The sequence below is a fragment of the Bubalus bubalis genome, chromosome 3, assembly GCF_019923935.1.
Source record: "Bubalus bubalis isolate 160015118507 breed Murrah chromosome 3, NDDB_SH_1, whole genome shotgun sequence".
Taxonomy (NCBI): Eukaryota; Metazoa; Chordata; class Mammalia; order Artiodactyla; family Bovidae; genus Bubalus; species Bubalus bubalis.
Window position 1 is genome coordinate 14,824,977 of NC_059159.1, and position 16,113 is coordinate 14,841,089.

At 49.1% G+C, this 16,113-nt stretch overlaps 1 protein-coding gene and 1 non-coding gene across 3 annotated transcripts in view; one reads left to right on the plus strand and one right to left on the minus strand.

The window, feature by feature from the left end:
* The window catches only part of LOC102404129 (intercellular adhesion molecule 2), a 35,368-nt gene extending 20,788 nt beyond the window's left edge, over window positions 1–14,580 (plus strand). Inside the window, exons 8-10 of one of the 2 annotated variants that reach the window (XM_025279833.3) lie at window positions 8,979–9,083; window positions 10,558–10,815; window positions 13,049–14,580. In XM_025279833.3, coding sequence (XP_025135618.3) covers window positions 8,979–9,083; window positions 10,558–10,567 — 115 coding nt within the window. In that variant the 3' untranslated portion in view covers window positions 10,568–10,815; window positions 13,049–14,580. Of the gene's footprint in view, window positions 1–1,547; window positions 1,808–8,978; window positions 9,084–10,557; window positions 10,816–13,048 lie in introns of those variants that run through there. The other variant, XM_044938763.2, reaches the window with a different exon arrangement.
* On the minus strand, window positions 4,154–4,228 carry TRNAI-UAU. Its single transcript has one exon. It is a non-coding gene; the product is annotated as a tRNA-Ile (tRNA).
* Window positions 14,581–16,113: the final 1,533 nt, after the last annotated feature.

Here is a 16,113-nt window from a genome sequence, read left to right on the forward strand (position 1 = left end):
TGATTATAAGACCACCCCCCACCGCCCCAGGGCACATGGCCCTTCCAGCATTCCGATCTCTCCCTTGGCCTAGGCCCTGCTGACCACCCACCTGGTCCCTACCTGAAGCTGGGGATACATCTGCACCCAGAGTTCCCATGGCACTGGTGGGTGGGGGTTGGGGCACGACTCTGCTGAGATGGAGAAGAGAAAAGAGATCCCCCATCAGAGATCCTGGGGTGGCCTCAGCAATTTCACCCACAGGTCTCCCCACACCACCCCTGGCCCCTGGCTGCCTCTTTCAACCCCAGGGCAAGGCCCTGACAGCACCCAGACCGCCAGCCTCACTGAAGCTCCCCTTTTCTCAGATGCTGGATGGTGGTGCTGAACCTTAGTCGAGTCCTACAAGCAGGGCTGGTGTAGGCGAGGGGGAAGGAGAGGGCCTGGCGAGGGGGAAGAAGAGGGCCTGGCCAAGGGAGCAGGGGGCCCAGGGCAGGCAGCGGGCAGGGCAGGTAGTGTGGTGGAAACCCAGAGGGCCCTCCTCCTGGGGTTCCGTCCTCTCCTCCTGTTGACCCTCCAGGGAGAGCTGAGGGTTGTGCAAATGGAAGGGGACACAGTGTCAGACTCTCCCTGCCCTTGCTCCTGTCTGTGCTGTGCTCAGTCTCTTCAGTCGTGTCCGACTCTTTGCAACCCCGTGGACTGTAGTCCACCAGGGTTATCTGTCAATGGATTCCCCAGGCAAGAATATGGAACGGGTTGCCATTCCCTCTTCTGGGGGATATTCCTACCCAGTGATCGAACTCCAGCCTCTTGCATCTCCTGCATTGGCAGGTGGACTCTTTACCACTCGGCCACCGGGAAAGTCCCAGACGCATACTCATTTGTGTCTTTCCTAAGCCAGGACTTTCAGTGGCAGGTGCTCAGGGGCAGGCCTGTGAGAGCAAAACCTCTGCTTGTGGGTGAGCCCAGCTGGCTGCCTAGCACCAGCTCTGAAACTCTGCCTCTTGGTACAAAGCTACTCTGCCAGGGGAGGGTTTTTTTTAATTGTTAGGTGAAGTGGCGGATGTGAAAAGATGTCAGAACACAATCGTTCCTAGGTGTAAGTGGAAGAGTTTGGTGGTTGGGGATGTCGTATACAGGAAGACCCTGCTCCCTGATGTTGACAAGCCTCCTGCAGGGGTTCAGAGGGTGACTCATCCCAGATCTGTCTCATTCATCCAAGGCTCCCAGGAGCACAGAAACCACACATCAAAAAAAAAGAGTGCAGAGGGAATTTCCTGCTGGTCCAGTGATGAGTAGCAGTTTCACTGCTCTGACCCGAGCTTAATTCCTGGTTGAGGAACTAAGATCCCCAACCAGGGAGTCTTCAGCTTGTGTGGCCTCAACTGTCTTGGTCCCTTGAATGCGTGCGTGCATGCTCAGTCATGTCTGACTATTTGGGACTCCATGCACTATACCCCACCAGACTCCTCTGTCCTTGGGAGTTCCCGGAAAGAACACTGGAGTGGGGTGTCATTTCATTCTCCAGGGGATCTTCCTGACTCAGGAATCGGCTCCTTCATTGGCAGGCGGATCCTTAAACAATGAGCCACCTGGGAAGCCCCGGTATATATTTACCGGGATTTAAAACAAGAAGTAATAAACAGAAAGTGATGTTAGTGTGAGGTCAGAGCTGAGACAGGAAGCACGTGACTTCTGAGAAGGGAAATCAGTGAAAAACCAGGCAACACTTGTTGAACCAGCAGCAGCCCAGGGAACAACGGCTGCTGGAAGCTGGACCTCGGCCACCCTGTTTACCCATCACGGCATCACCCGTTTGCAGATACAGGTAAGGTGATGCTCCCTGCTTCCCTCTTGGCAGAGTGGAAAGGGCTTGGGATAGACTGTCAATCAACATTTGAGTTCTTGTTCTCTCTCTCCCTGTCTTCCCATAAGCCCAGGGGCTGCAGTTACTACAAAATTTCCTCCGGCTGGTTGGTCGTTGCATGAGGAGCTCAGCCAGCCATCTCTCTGAGTCCAACAGCCTATTGCTTTGTGGTTATTTCCTGTTTTTGTCCTTTCTCTTCCTCCCCTGCTCTGTCAACCACACAACTGACTTAGAAGCCTGGGGCTGCCTTCCCACCATGGCCCACATGGGTCCAGTCATCTGGACTGAGCTCAGAGCTGATGCTTAAGGGACAAGTATAGTCCCCAGCCTCTTGGGGTCACACCCAAGGTTCCTGATGAATCCCATTCAATGAAGTCCTACCTGGTTAGAAGGGACTTTCCTACCCTGTGGCTCATAGTCTCAAGCAGCCTCTTCTTTCTAGATATGTAGGAATTTCTCTTTTCCCTTTGTATTCTTTTTGTGAAATTTACCATGTGACACATAATGAACACATCTATGTAACATGCATGTGCATTGCACAGTAAGATAATATAACGATCAGCCCTGAACCCAACACTCAACCCAAGGACGAACTACCACTAAACTTTCCATCTACCTGCTGTGCTACTCAGCTCCACCCAGACATCAGTAACCACCCTCCCGAAGTCTGTTTCTATTCTTCTCTTGATTCTTTCTTTAATTTAGTGCTTTATCACATATGCAGTTTAGTGCTTTATCACACATGCATTTATTTTCATTTTATGTAATAGTTATATAACATATACTGTGTGCCAGCTACTGTTTTGAATACTTTTAAATATTGTCATTTAATTAGTTTAATCCACACACTATGTCTATAAGGAATGTGCTATGGTTAATCCCATTTTACAGAAGAGAAAACTGAGGCACCCAGAGATTAAAGCGACTTGCCCAGGGTCATACAGATAGTAAGAAGGGGACAGGTCTTCTGGTTCTTAGCGCAAGAGTTTCTCTAGGGCATATATCTAAGGGTGGAATTGTGGGTTATACGGAATGGCACTATTCAGCATTAGAAGATAATGCCTGATTATTTCTCAGAGAACCAAAAAACACTCTCACCAGCAATATACGAGTTCCTATTGACCCACAGCCTCTCCAACAATTGGTCTTGTCAACTTTCTTAACTTCTGCCAATCTAGTAGATATAAAGTGGTTCCTCATTGTGGTTTTAATTTCCCTTGCTCCGAGACATTTTGTTTTCTTTGAAATGTTCATCATGTCTTTAATATACTCAAAATTATCAGTTGTTTTTTCTAGCAGTGGTGATCTTGAGGTCTTGCTTAGGAAATCCTTCCTTGCCCCAAGGACGTAAACATACTCTCCTATATTTTTTTATGGATTTCCCTGGTGGCTCAGCAGGTAAAGAATTTGCCTGCAACACAGGATCCACTGCAGGAGCCAAGGGCTTGACCCCTGGGTCAGGAAGATCTCCTGAAGTAGGAAATGGCAACCCACTCCAGTATTCTCGCCTGGGAAATCCCATGGACAATGGATCCTGGCAGTCTACAGTCCACTGGGTCACAGAGTTGGACACGACTGAGTGACTAATTATATATTTTCTTATAAAACTTTTTAAAGTGTTCTTTTACATGTAAATCTTTAAATTAGATAGAATTGATTTCTTCATTCCAGGTGAGGAATGAGGGGATACATCCCTCCCAATGAAGGGAGCAATGTAGGGATACATTTCCCATCCTTTTTCTCCATATAGTTGACCAGTTGATGAAGCATCATTCATTTTTATCTCCTTCTCCACCCAGTGATCTCCAGGGCCATGTTTGTCAGGTGTGAGTTTCACACAAGACTATTTCTGGGCACTTTACTGTTCCACTGGTTAATTTGCCTTCATCTACAATAAAATTATATTTTATAGTAAGTCTTCATATCTAGTAGGGCAAATCCCCTCATTTTATTCTTCTTTAGGGGTGTCTTGGTCCTTTTGTTCATTCCATAATAAGGTTTAGAATCATCTTTTGTTTTCCATGAAATCCCTTACTGGGATCTATTAGAATTGCATTAAATCTATAGGAAGAACATTGTCCTCATTATAATATTGAATCCCTTAGTCACAAACATGGGCGGGTTCTACATTTATTTAAATTGTGTTCAATGTCTTTCAATTGTGTGTTAGAAATTTCTGACTTTAAGTCTTATATTCTGCTATCTTTTTGTTTCTGTATATGTATCACTTCTATCTTTTTGCTGCTATAACATAGTGTGCTTTTAAAATTACTTTTCTTTCCTGGATGCTCTGTGCAGCATGCAGAACTTCCCTGACCAGGGATCAAACCTGTGGCCCCTGCAGTATAAGTGCAGAGTCTTAACCACTGGACCAACAGGGAAGTCCTAAATTACATTTTTGTATGTTACTGTTCTATACAAAAGCAATTTCTTTTTGGATATTGATCTTACAGCTAGCTGTCTTGCTAAAATCTCTGATTATTTTGAATCATTCATTTGAATGTTCTATCTAGGCAACCACATCATATGAAAAAACTTATGATTTTGCTCTTTTCCCATCCCTAAGCCTTTAATTTCTTTTTCTTGTCTTACTATATTGTCTAGGACATCTGGTAAAATGTTAACATACAAGCAAAGATAGTGGGCATCCTTGTTTGGTTCCAGATTTTAAAGGAATTACTCTGAAGATGTACTCTTTAAAAAGATAATACGGATGTTAAAAAAATAATAGTACACATGCAAACTTTTTCTGAGTTTCCTTTATCATGTTAAGGATATTTCCTTCTAGTCTGCTAAGAGGTTTTATCATGAAAGAATATTGAATGTCATCATTTTTTTCCCTAGATCTGTTAAGATGATCATATGTTTTTTCTTCCTAAATCTGTAACATAAGATTTTAGTTTGGACTCCTTCAGAGTAGAGCCTGCAACAAGGACTTCAGTTCAGGTAGATTACTTAATGATTGAGGCCAGGAAGTAGGGAGTGAAGGAAGAAGACTGAACCAGGGGAGAGAAAGCCAATAGAAGATGCATAACTGAGGTTGCGGGTGTAAGCAAAGGGAGTTGAAGCCTTTCAGAATCTCTGATAGGTCTACAGGATGCTGGCTAGAACTGCCACCCCAAAAGAAAGAGGCTGGGCCATGTTTCTCCTAGCTCTTGGCCTCTCCTTGGTTGAGGGTTTCATGTTAGGGAACTTGACACTCCTAGGCTTCTAAGAAACACTAGCAGGTATCTAAGTGACTCCTAAAGCATTGAAGAAGACCCTGAGGCAAAAAAGCAAAAAGGAAACATGGTATAAACTTGAGGTGGGGTCATGGAACATAAGGTGAGTCTCAGGTTGCAGGAAATTATCTGCTGTAAATAGAGAGGATTCCAGAGCAGGGCAGAAGTATCGTGACATAAAGCACCAAAGTTTACTATTCCCGACAATAATAAATGACATTTGCAGCTTTCTCTTCTATCGTGCGACCAGCTTTTCATAGCTAAGCCTAACTTGGATATGATGTCTAATGTTTTTAACACATGGCTAGATTTGGTTTGTTTGTGTTTTTATTTTGCATTTGTATTCACGAGTGACACTGGCTTCTAATTTTTCTATTTCATCCTATTCTTGTCTCATTTTGGCATTAAGGTTCCACCGGCCTCTTAGAAAGACAGCGTGTTCCTGCTATTTTCATTCTCAGAGAGAGTTTTTGTAAGATTAAAATGATCCCTACTTAAACTTCTGTAATGCTATCTAGACTTGATATTTCCTTTGTGGGGAGATTTCAAATTATGGATGTAATTTCTATAATAGTTGTAAAACTGTTCAGGCTTTTTATTTCTTCTTCAATCAAGTTAGGTACCTTTTGCGTGTCCACAAAGAGTCGGACACGACTGAGCCACTGAACCGAACTGACTTTTTCTAAGACTTGTTCTACTTGGGTTCATATTTCTTGGCATAAACGATTCATAAGTTTTTAATTTTTGTAAATTTTGAATTTTTAAGCTTATTGAAGATTTACAACGTTGTGTAAATTAAATGTTCAATTATGGTAAAATACACCCAACACAAAATACACCACATAACTCTTTTTAAATGTCAATTTGGTTGGGTTACATTCACATTGTTTCACGATGGATCTCAAAACTTTTTTATCTCACAAAACTGAAAGTCTATACCCATTAAGCAAACAACTCACCATTTCCCCCTGCCCCCAGGCCCTGGCAACCACTGTTCTGCTTTCTGTTTCTATGAATCTATAGTCTTCTTCTTTTGTGAATTGCAAGAGACATTACTTCATATTTTTAGACTGGCTTATAATATACAGTATTATGTAACCTTCAGGTGTTCTACACAGTGGTTTGGTATTTGCCTACATTATGCAGTTATCACAATAAGTCTAGTATCCACCTGCTTCCATACAAAGTTATTCCGATATCACTGACCATATTCCTCATGCTGTATTACATCCCTGTGGCTTACTCTGTAATTGGTGCTTTGCCCCTCTTAATCCCATTCATCTATTTTGGACCCTGCTCGGCCCCTTCGCCTCCAGCAACCACCCATTTGTTTTCTATATATAGGAGCCTGGTTTTGGTTTTGTTTGTTTTGTTTTTCAGATTCTGCATATATGTGAGATCATATGGTACTTGTCTGTCTCTGTCTGGGTCATTGCACTTGGGATAATACCCTCTAGGTCTGTCCGTGTTGTCGAAAATGGCAAGATTTCATTCTTTATGGCTGAATAATATTCCGTTGTGTAGTTATACCAAACACATCTTTATTCATGCATCTATGGATGAACATTCAGATGGCTTTCACATGTTGGCTATTGGAAATAACGCCACAGTGGACATTGGTGCGCATATATGTTGTCGAATTAGTGCTTTTGTTTTTTTCAGGAGAATACCCAGAAAGTGAAATTGCTGGATCATACGGCAGTTCTATTTTTAATTTTTGAGGCACTCCCACACGTTTCTCCACAGCATTCGCACCAATTTACAATCCCACCAGGAGGACACGAGGGCTCCCTTTTCTCCACACCCTTGCCAATGTTTTTATTTGTTGTCTTTGATGATAACCATTCTGACAGTGGTGGGGTGATGTCTCATTGTGGCTTTGATGTGCCTTTCCCTCATGATGAATGATGCTGAGCATCTTTTCACATTTGCTTCATTATTCATAACAGAGAGATGTTGTATTAAAATTTCTTGCTATGATGATGGTTTTATCTCTTTGTTGTTCCTTCAAGCTAAGTGCTTACAAGTTTACAACAATTATAATTTCTGTATGAGTTGACCGTTTAATCTAGGTACTCATTGTATCCCTCATAAATAGTTTTTGTCTTAAAATTCCTTCTTCTTTGATATGAATAAACCTTTCCCGGCTTTTCTTTTGGTTAGCTTTTGCCTGGTATATCTTTTTTCATTCCACCATTCCACACTCTTACTCATTAGATGTGTCTCATAAACAATGTAGAACTGGGTTTTGTGTTTAAATATCTTTTAAAGTGTAATCGGAGGAAATTCCCTGGTGGTCCAGTGGCTAAGACTTCGAGTTTCCAATGCATGGGGTCTGGGTTCCATCCCTGGTCAGGGAACTAGATCCCGCATGCCAGAACTAAGACTTGGTGCAGCCGAGTAAATACATATTTTAAAAATTAATTCGAGATAAAAATTTAGACATGACCGAGTAAATGACTTCCTCTAAACCTGCTAAAAATGGAGTTTAAAAACCTGCAGTTTCTTTATTTTTGGCTATGCCACGCACATATGGAACGCCCATATGGAATGTTAGTTCCCCAGACCAGGGATCAAACACTTGGAAGCAGAGTCTTAACTACTGGACCGTCAGGGAAGACAGAAAAGCCTGCATTTGCAACAACCATCCATGGCTGACAAGCATCCTGACCCAGAAGGCTGCCCTCCAGGGTGGTGTGTTTGAGCTATTTTTCTGTTGTTGTTCAGTCTAAGTCGTGGCGACTCTTTCAACCCCATGGACTGTAACACACCAGCTCCTCTGTCCTCCACTACCTCCATTTTTTTAGTAGACTTCTTTTTAGAAGAGCAGTTTTAGGCTTAGAGCAAAACTTAGGGGAAGTAGAGACTTGCCACATACCTCCTGTCCCCACACATGCACAGCCTCTCCTGTTACCAACATCCCCCACCAGAGTGGTCCATTTCTCCTGACTGATGAGCCTGCATTGACACATCATTATCACACAAAGATCATAGTGGACATCACAGTTCAGTCTTGGTGTGTACATTCTGTGGGTTTGGGCACGTGTGTGCTGACACGTATGCACCATTGTAGTAGCAAACAGAGCAGCTTCCCCGTCCTAAAGTCCTCTCTGCTCTTTCAGTCCATGTCTCCCTCCCTTTAATCCCTGGCAACCACCAATTCTCCAACCAACCACTCCTCATTCCTAAATTCTCACCGCAGTTCCATCACCTAATATCGTTGTGATTTAGGCAAGTTAGTAATTCACCTGAGCCCTGAACTTCCTCAGATGCACAATCAACATGGCTAGATTTGGTGTGATAATGAGACAATATATTAAAACCTTAATTTAGTCCCTAACAGAGAATAGGCATCAGTGAAATGTTGGTTTCCTTTTCCTTCCTCCTTGAATTAGTAACATGAAATCACATTGAGTTAAGAAAACAGACAAGAAAGTGCCTGGGGACCGTGTGCATCACCAGAAATCTAAAAGGGAAGGGGCAGAGGACAGGGGAGAATGTCCAGCTATCGCCTCCCAAACCCTCTTTCCGACTTGGAAAGTCCCTCCCTTGTTGACACCAAAAAAGTGTCCTGTGGGATTCAGGGCTCTCCAGATTTGGGGCTTGTAGCGGTCAATGCCCCGTGTGCACAGGCGTCACACACACATGGGCCCCGGGTGCCTGTCCACCCCTGATGGCAGCGTGCCAGGAGGACTAGGTATGTCCCGCTTATCAGCTGGCTCCTGGCTTCCTCTGCCCAGCTTCTTGCAGACCTGTGGCCCTGGGAGCTGGCCTTCCAGGTGGCCTCCCCAAGACCACTCAGATAATGAGAGGAAATATGGTCATCAGCTTCCAGAAGGCTGGGGGTTCAGGACTGCAGCTGCAATTCCTCCCCGCTGCCTGCCTGACCGGAGCCCTTCACCTCTCTGCAGGCAGTCCTCAGCTCTTCCCTGTGAGCCTGCGGACGCCACCCGAGATGTCCCCTTTTGGTGGCTGGGGAGCGCTCACAGCCTTTCTCGCCCTGCTCTGCTGCCGAGGTGAGCCTGGGGGTCCAGACTGGGTGTGTTCCTGCCAGAGGATAGGGCGCCTGTTCCCCTGGTGTCGTGTGGAAAAGGGGGTCCTGGTCCCAAAGTCGCTGAGGCTTTGAGCAGAACGACTGCCCACCACGGGTGTGGGATGCTATGCAAGCCTGGTTTCCCCATGACCCCATGACCCCGGGGCAGCAGATGGGGGACCTGGCCTTCACACTTTGGGTTGAACAGGCCCCATAACTTCAGGGTGTGTGGATGTGGCAGGTCGGGGAGACTGATGGGAGACCAAGGAGGCTGGGGCTCAAGGGAAAGTAAGGGAACGTCCCAGCGGGTCTTCAGAGGTGGCCAGTGGACAGCAGAGGTCAGTGGACGGCATCGTCTTCTGCTGACCATGAAAGTGCAAATGAAGCCCTTTCTGGGTGGTGCAGGGGACAGGGAAGGAGAATGCCTCCAGGTGTGAGTACTCTGTTTTGGAAAACCTGTCAGGTGCCTTCATGACGACCATGCAGGAAAGGGATTACTAGCCCATTTGACAGATGGAGAAACTGAGGCACAGAAAAGGAAAGCACTTTGCCCAAGGCCACAGAGCTGGCAAACTCGGGATTCAAAGGCAGCTCTCTCTCTCTCCCTAGAGAACCTTTCTCTTTCCCCAGCTGAGGGCTAGATGTGGGCGTGTGGGTGTGGTGGGAACACAGGACAGAGCACAGGCCCAGTTGGCTGAGATCAGTTCCGATTCTTGGCCTTCTTCCTCGCTGGGTTCCAGCCATCCTGGTGTCTTCTCCCCAGGGTCTTGGCACTGCTAGTTTTCTGCCCTCTGCACACACTGGCGGCCAAGCTCCCCCCATTTCCTTCCTCCTTTCCTCAAATGTCACTGTTTCCATGAAACCTGTCCTGAGCACAGTATTTAACGCAGCAGCCCCACCCCACTCCCTATTTCCTCTCTGGGGGCTACCAACCAATTGACAGGCTGGTTAGTTCGCTTGTTGGTTACTTTGTGTCCTTCGCGGCAGCGAGAGCTCCACAAGGGCAACCTTTGAATTTCTTCGGTCTCTGATGGCTCCCCAGAGCCTAGAACAGTGCCTGCTACACAGCTGGTATTCTACAAGGATTTGCAGGAGAGAGGCAAGGAGTGAGGGAGGAGCTGAACTCATGCACATGGGGCCTGAGGGGACACCATCCACCTCCAGGTCAGGGAGGCCTTCAGAGGAGGGGTGATTTGGGCTGGGGGGCGAGTTCAAATGTAATCTCCATGGGGATAGAAGATGTGCATGAGGAAGACTCACCTGGAGGGGACAAGCTGGAAGAGCAGTCAGGGGCAGGGAGACAGCTAGGGAGCATCCCCCTTGGTCTAGACCAGAGGCAGTAATGTCTGAACAGAGGGAGGAGCAGAAGGGACCCACTGATGAGACTGCGCATGTGGGCAGCCACGCCGGGCAGGGCAGCGGGGGTGTCCGCTGAGCAGTGTTTTGTGTCCTTCCAGGGTCTGGTGAGAAGGCGTTCGAGGGGCCAGAGCACCTGATGGTGGGGTCTGGAGAGGTTCAAGTGATTAATTGCACTGCCAGCTGTACGGACCCCAAGAAACTTGTTCTGGAGACAGACCTAAACAAGACTGTCCTGGAGAGCCAGGCTCAGTGGAAGCTGTTCAGGGTCTACAACATCTCCAAGGATGAGCAGCTCCTGTGCAGTTTCATCTGCGCCGGCAAGCAGGAGACCAAAGTTTTCAACATCACCGTGTTCTGTGAGTGTCGCCCACGGGGCCCTGTTCCCCGAGGCCGGAGCCCGTGTCTGCAAACCCACAACGAGCTGCTCTGTCACTGCTCCTGGGCACTCTCCTATGGCCTGCACCTCCCTGGGCTTCAGATCCAGGCACAGGCTCAGAATCTGCTCACACCCTCCCCTGGCCTCCTCGAACCCTGCCAGCAACTGGGATGTTGAGATTTGCTCAGAAGCAGCAATCCAAGCAAGGTTTAGACAAACCTAAAATTCGTTTCCCAGAATCTCCTCCCAGCTGGAGAGCACCCCCATCACCAGAACACCCCACATCCCCTGACAAGCAACAGGGACTGCATCAGGAGGGCTGGCACACTCTACAGTAACCCATTCACCTCCTGGAGAGAGGGTCGTGGTCTTATGTTCCCCTGACGGCCCTTTCCAAATGTGTGACCATCACACACACACACCTGTCATAGGCCACAGAGACCATGGAGAGACCAGGGTTCTCCTGGAAGCTCAGCACCCAGGGTATTGCTCAGATCTGTCATCAGTGGACAAATGAGGAGAAAGATGTCCTAAATCGACCACATTATCCTGGGGTAATGGGGGCTAGGTATTCTAGTTCAAAAATGAACCCAGGGAGATGTCTTGGTTGTCCATTGGCTAAGACTATGCACTCCCAATGGAGGGGACCCAGGTTTGGTCCCTGGTCAGAGAACTAGATCCCACATACCACAATTAAGACCTGGCACAACCAAAGAAATAAATCTTGGATTTAAAAAAAAAGGAAACTCAGGGAACCATGGAGTTTAATATTTAAGGGAGAGCAATGTTTTAACCCTGATCCTGAAAACCAAGGCAGCTCTGACTCTTGCCCCCACCTCTGAAGACCCTCACAATTCATGGCCCCATTCCAGTGAGTACTCCCTTCTAAGTCTCTCTCAACAAAACTACCCAACTGTTTCATTTTTGAAATTTCTATTGAATTTATGGAGAGGAAAGAGACACAGCCAAAACTTTTATCTTTCTAGTTGACTGAACTGATTCTGAACCTCTTCTTTGGAGACACCAGGGCACCTCCATTCTTGTCCATTGCAGAAGTCATCAGGTCCCTGAAACTACCACCCAGGACATCGTTCACCCTGAACTGCTTCCTCCGTCCAGCCCCAGCCCACTTCCTGAGAACACCGTGGTCACAGGGGATGGGCTGGGCTGGGTGGGGCCTGCCCGAGCTGCACCCCCATCCTGAGCAGACCTCCCTTCCGCTTTCCTGCAGACCCTCCAAAGCAAGTGCTGCTGACGCTGTCGCACACCTCAGTGGCCGTAGGGACACTGTTCACCATCGAGTGCCTGGTCCCCGCCGTGGCACCCCTCGAAGGCCTCACTGTCACCCTGCTCCGTGGTACTGAGGTCTTGTACAATCACACCTTTGTGGGGACAGCACCCTTCCCCCAAGATGCCGTGGTCACCCACAACACCACAGCTCACAGGGAAGACGGCCACCATAACTTCTCGTGCGAGGCCCAGATGGACCTGCGCTCTCGTGGCGGTGGCCTTGTCCACAGAGTCTCAGATCCCCAGAGGCTTGAAGTTAAAGGTGAGGGGGAGCCCACAGATCAGGAGGGGGGACATTTGCTTTCAGCCCTTCAGGGGAAGAGAACGCCTTCGCCCCACTCTCTGCCAGCTCAGGGGAGGCACTCGGGGAAACGGCACTTGATCCCTGGGGTTCCCTGGAGCTCCTGGCGAGTTCCTAGCTTGGACCCTGACTAGTTGCTTGGTCATGAGTGAGCTGGCTGACCTTAACCAAGTCAAGCTCGTCTCTCTGGCCTTGACCCCTCTCTGCAATGATAAATTTGACCTGTCTGACCCCTAAGGTCCCCTGGAGTCCTGCTTCTGTGGCCCTAGATGGCCAGGATCTTCTTTGTCTTCAGAGAGTTTGGCCGAAACACCCTCATCTCTGCCCAGGGAGGGGCTTGGCCTGGACCACGCCACAGCGCAGACCATGAGTTCTGGCAGTGCATGGCAAGGGGACCATCTGAGTCCATCTGCCCTCACGGCCTCACAGAGGCCGGCTGGTGGCCCGGACCCCATCCTCCTTCCCTCCAGTGATAACACCATTTGCCACTCATCCCTGCAATGCGGACTGACAGCAGGCTGCCCAGGGGTGGGTGCGTGGGTGACGGGTAGACAGCGGCCCCTCTGGAGCCTGGCACCTGGGACCGGAAGACTTCTGTGACCTCTCCCCCTTCTCTCCCCAGAGCCCGTGCCCAACAACCAGATGGTGATCATGGCGATCGTGATAGTGCTGCTGCTCTTGTTTGTGACATTCGTCCTCCTGCACTGGTACAAACAACGGCAGAGAAGTAACACCTGAGTGCAAGTCACTTAGAAGAGGCAGAGACAGAGCCACCGGGCACAGCCCCTATGAGCGGCGTGGCCATTGTCATGGAGGCCACTGGAGCTCAGTGTGGCTCCGTAGGGTGCGGTCCAGGCCTGGCTGAGGGACCATGTGATGCAGCCTGAATACAAACACCTGGACTTAACCCCATGCCTTCGTGTCGCTTCCTGGGAATGGCCAGGAGGGGGAGCCACCAGGCCTGGCTGAACTTCTGTCTCCAAATGTCTCCTCAGCCTCCCTCCACCCTCTCTTTCAGAGGCCTTCCTGAGCCCCAGCAAACCCAGGCCCTGGTGTGCCCCCAGGCCGACCCGCCCGGGGAACCAGCCACCCATCCTATGGGACCCTGAGTGACTCCCTCCTGAGGGAGGGTGGGGAGACCCACCCTGGCCCAGAGGGGCAGAGAGACACTCTGTTCCCACGTGGCCCTCCAGGACATGGCTCTGACTTCTGTCTTCTGCCAACAGAGCCAGCATCCAGGGGTGAGTGTGGGGGCCCCAATGGCTTGGCTCCGGGATCCTCCCGCCAGGCCTCCCCTGCCACTCTGGGCCTTCTGAGAGCCATGGAAACAAAAGCAATCCTTGCCTCTTACCTCCAGTTCTGTTATTGGGCCAAATGGAGATCCCACAGCCCTGGTCATCCAGAGAGAGGGGAAGGGGAGGAGGTCGAGGGAGGGCTCCGTCTCCCAGGCCTCTGCCAGCCGGGGCAGCGATCAATGGGACAGGGTTGGCCTTTCACCTGGCTTGTGGGGCCTGGACGGGGCTCTAAGGGGCTCTCACCACGGATCAGAGATCAGGTTGGTTCAAGGTCTCCATGTGGTGGAGATGGGACTCATTCACCCTGGGGAGACGGCCTGGTTGGGGATGCGGGGTAAGAACGGTTGCCAGGTGTAGAAAGGGGTTGGCAGGCATGAGAGGGACACAGGGGCTCCAGGGCTGTTTGCATCTCCTTGATGAAGCTGCTGTGGGCTCCAGGGTTGATGTCTGTTCTCATATCATGAGGCTCTCAGCATCATAGTAGTGAGAGAGTCAATTCCTAGGCAGGTCGATAAGAAGTCTGGGGTCCCCAAGGAGGAGGTGATAGGGGTCTGGAAATCTCAAGGAGGAGGGAAGAACAAACATCTTTTTTTCTCTCCATTCCTTAGCCTTAGTCAAATGGTATAGGTGGTTTAGTTGCTAAGTCGTGTCCGACTCTTGTGACCCCATGGACTGTAGCCCGCCAGGCTCCTCTGTCCCTGACAGTCTCCAGGCAAGGAGCAAGAATACTGGAATGGGTTGCCATTTCCTTCTCCTGGGGATCTTCCTGACCCAGGAATTGAACCCAGGTCTCCTGTATTGCAGGCAGATTCTTTCACAACTGAGCTATAAGGGAAATCGTTAGGCACATAAAAGGCTTTTTTCTTTAAGCCTTGGAATTGATAATTACAACAAACAACTCTGTGTAAACTCTGTACTGAGGGTTATATAACAACAATGTATCCTGCTTGAGGGCAGTTTTCCCTTCCTGAAAACCTTGGGCCAATCCTGTTACCTTAAAATGTAAATTATGGGAGGGGGTCTAGCAAGATCTTTACAACCTAAACAGTCTTTTGATTTATTGTAATTACTAATTTAATAAGTATATAACTCAGTGGGTCTAGCAAGATCTTTACAACCTAAAGACAATATTTTGATTTATTGTAATTACTAATTTAAAAAGTATGTAACTTCCTTGCTAACACTAGGGAGGGGGGCACTCCCCCTTCCCTTCTGATGTCTACGTCAGAACTTTCTCTGTGCTTTTCATACTTTAATAAAACTCTGCTACACAAAAGCGCTTGAGAGATCACGCCTGGTCTCTGGTCCTTAAGCTAAATCTTCTTCTTAGGAGATCACAAGTCTGAGACCTTTCACTGGAAGCTATCAGTAGTCTGGGGGGAGAAGCACCCTCACCGTGACTACCCCCTGCCTCATGGACCCCCAAGGAAGAAAAGTTAAGGGGACAGAACCCTTGTCTGTGGTGATGATAATAAGACCACCCCCCACTGCCCCAGGGGACATGGCCCTTCCAGCATTCCATCTCTCCCTTGGCCTAGGCCCTGCTGACCACCCACCCGGTCCCTACCTGAAGCCGGGGATACATCTGCACCCACAGTTCCCATGACACTGGTGGGTGGGGGTCGGGGCATGGCTTTGCTGAGTCGGAGAAGAGAAAAGAGATCCCCCATCAGAGTTCCTGTGGTGGCCTCAGCAATTTCACCCACAGGTCTCCCCACACCACCCCTGGCCCCTGGCTGCCTCTTTCAACCCCAGGGCAAGGCCCTGACAGCACCCAGATCCCCAGCCTCACTGAAGCTCCCCTTTTCTCAGATGCTGGATGGTGGTGCTGAACCTCAGTCGAGTCCTACAAGCAGGGCTGGTGTAGGCGAGGGAGAAGCAGAGGGCCTGGCCAGGGGAGCAGGGGGCCCAGGGCAGGCAGCGGGCAGGGCAGGTAGTGTGGTGGAAACCCAGAGGGCCCTCCTCCTGGGGTTGCATCTCGTCCTCCTGTTGACCCTCCAGGGAGAGCTGAGGGTTGTGCAAATGGAAGGGGACACAGTGTCAGACTCTAGCTGCCCTTGCTCCTGTCTGTGCTGTGCTCAGTCTCTTCAGTCGTGTCCGACTCTTTGCAACCCCGTGGACTGTAGTCCGCCAGGGTTATCTGTCCAGGGATTCTCCAGGCAAGAATATGGAATGGGTTGCCATTCCCTCTTCTGGGGGATATTCCTACCCAGTGATCGAACTCCAGCCTCTTGCATCTCCTGCATCGGCAGGTGGACTCTTTACCACTCGGCCACCGGCAAAGTCCCAGACGCATACTCATTTGTGTCTTTCCTAAGCCAGGACTTTCAGTGGCAGGCGCTGAGGGGCAGGCCTGTGAGAGCAAAACCTCTGCTTGTGGGTAAGCCCAGCT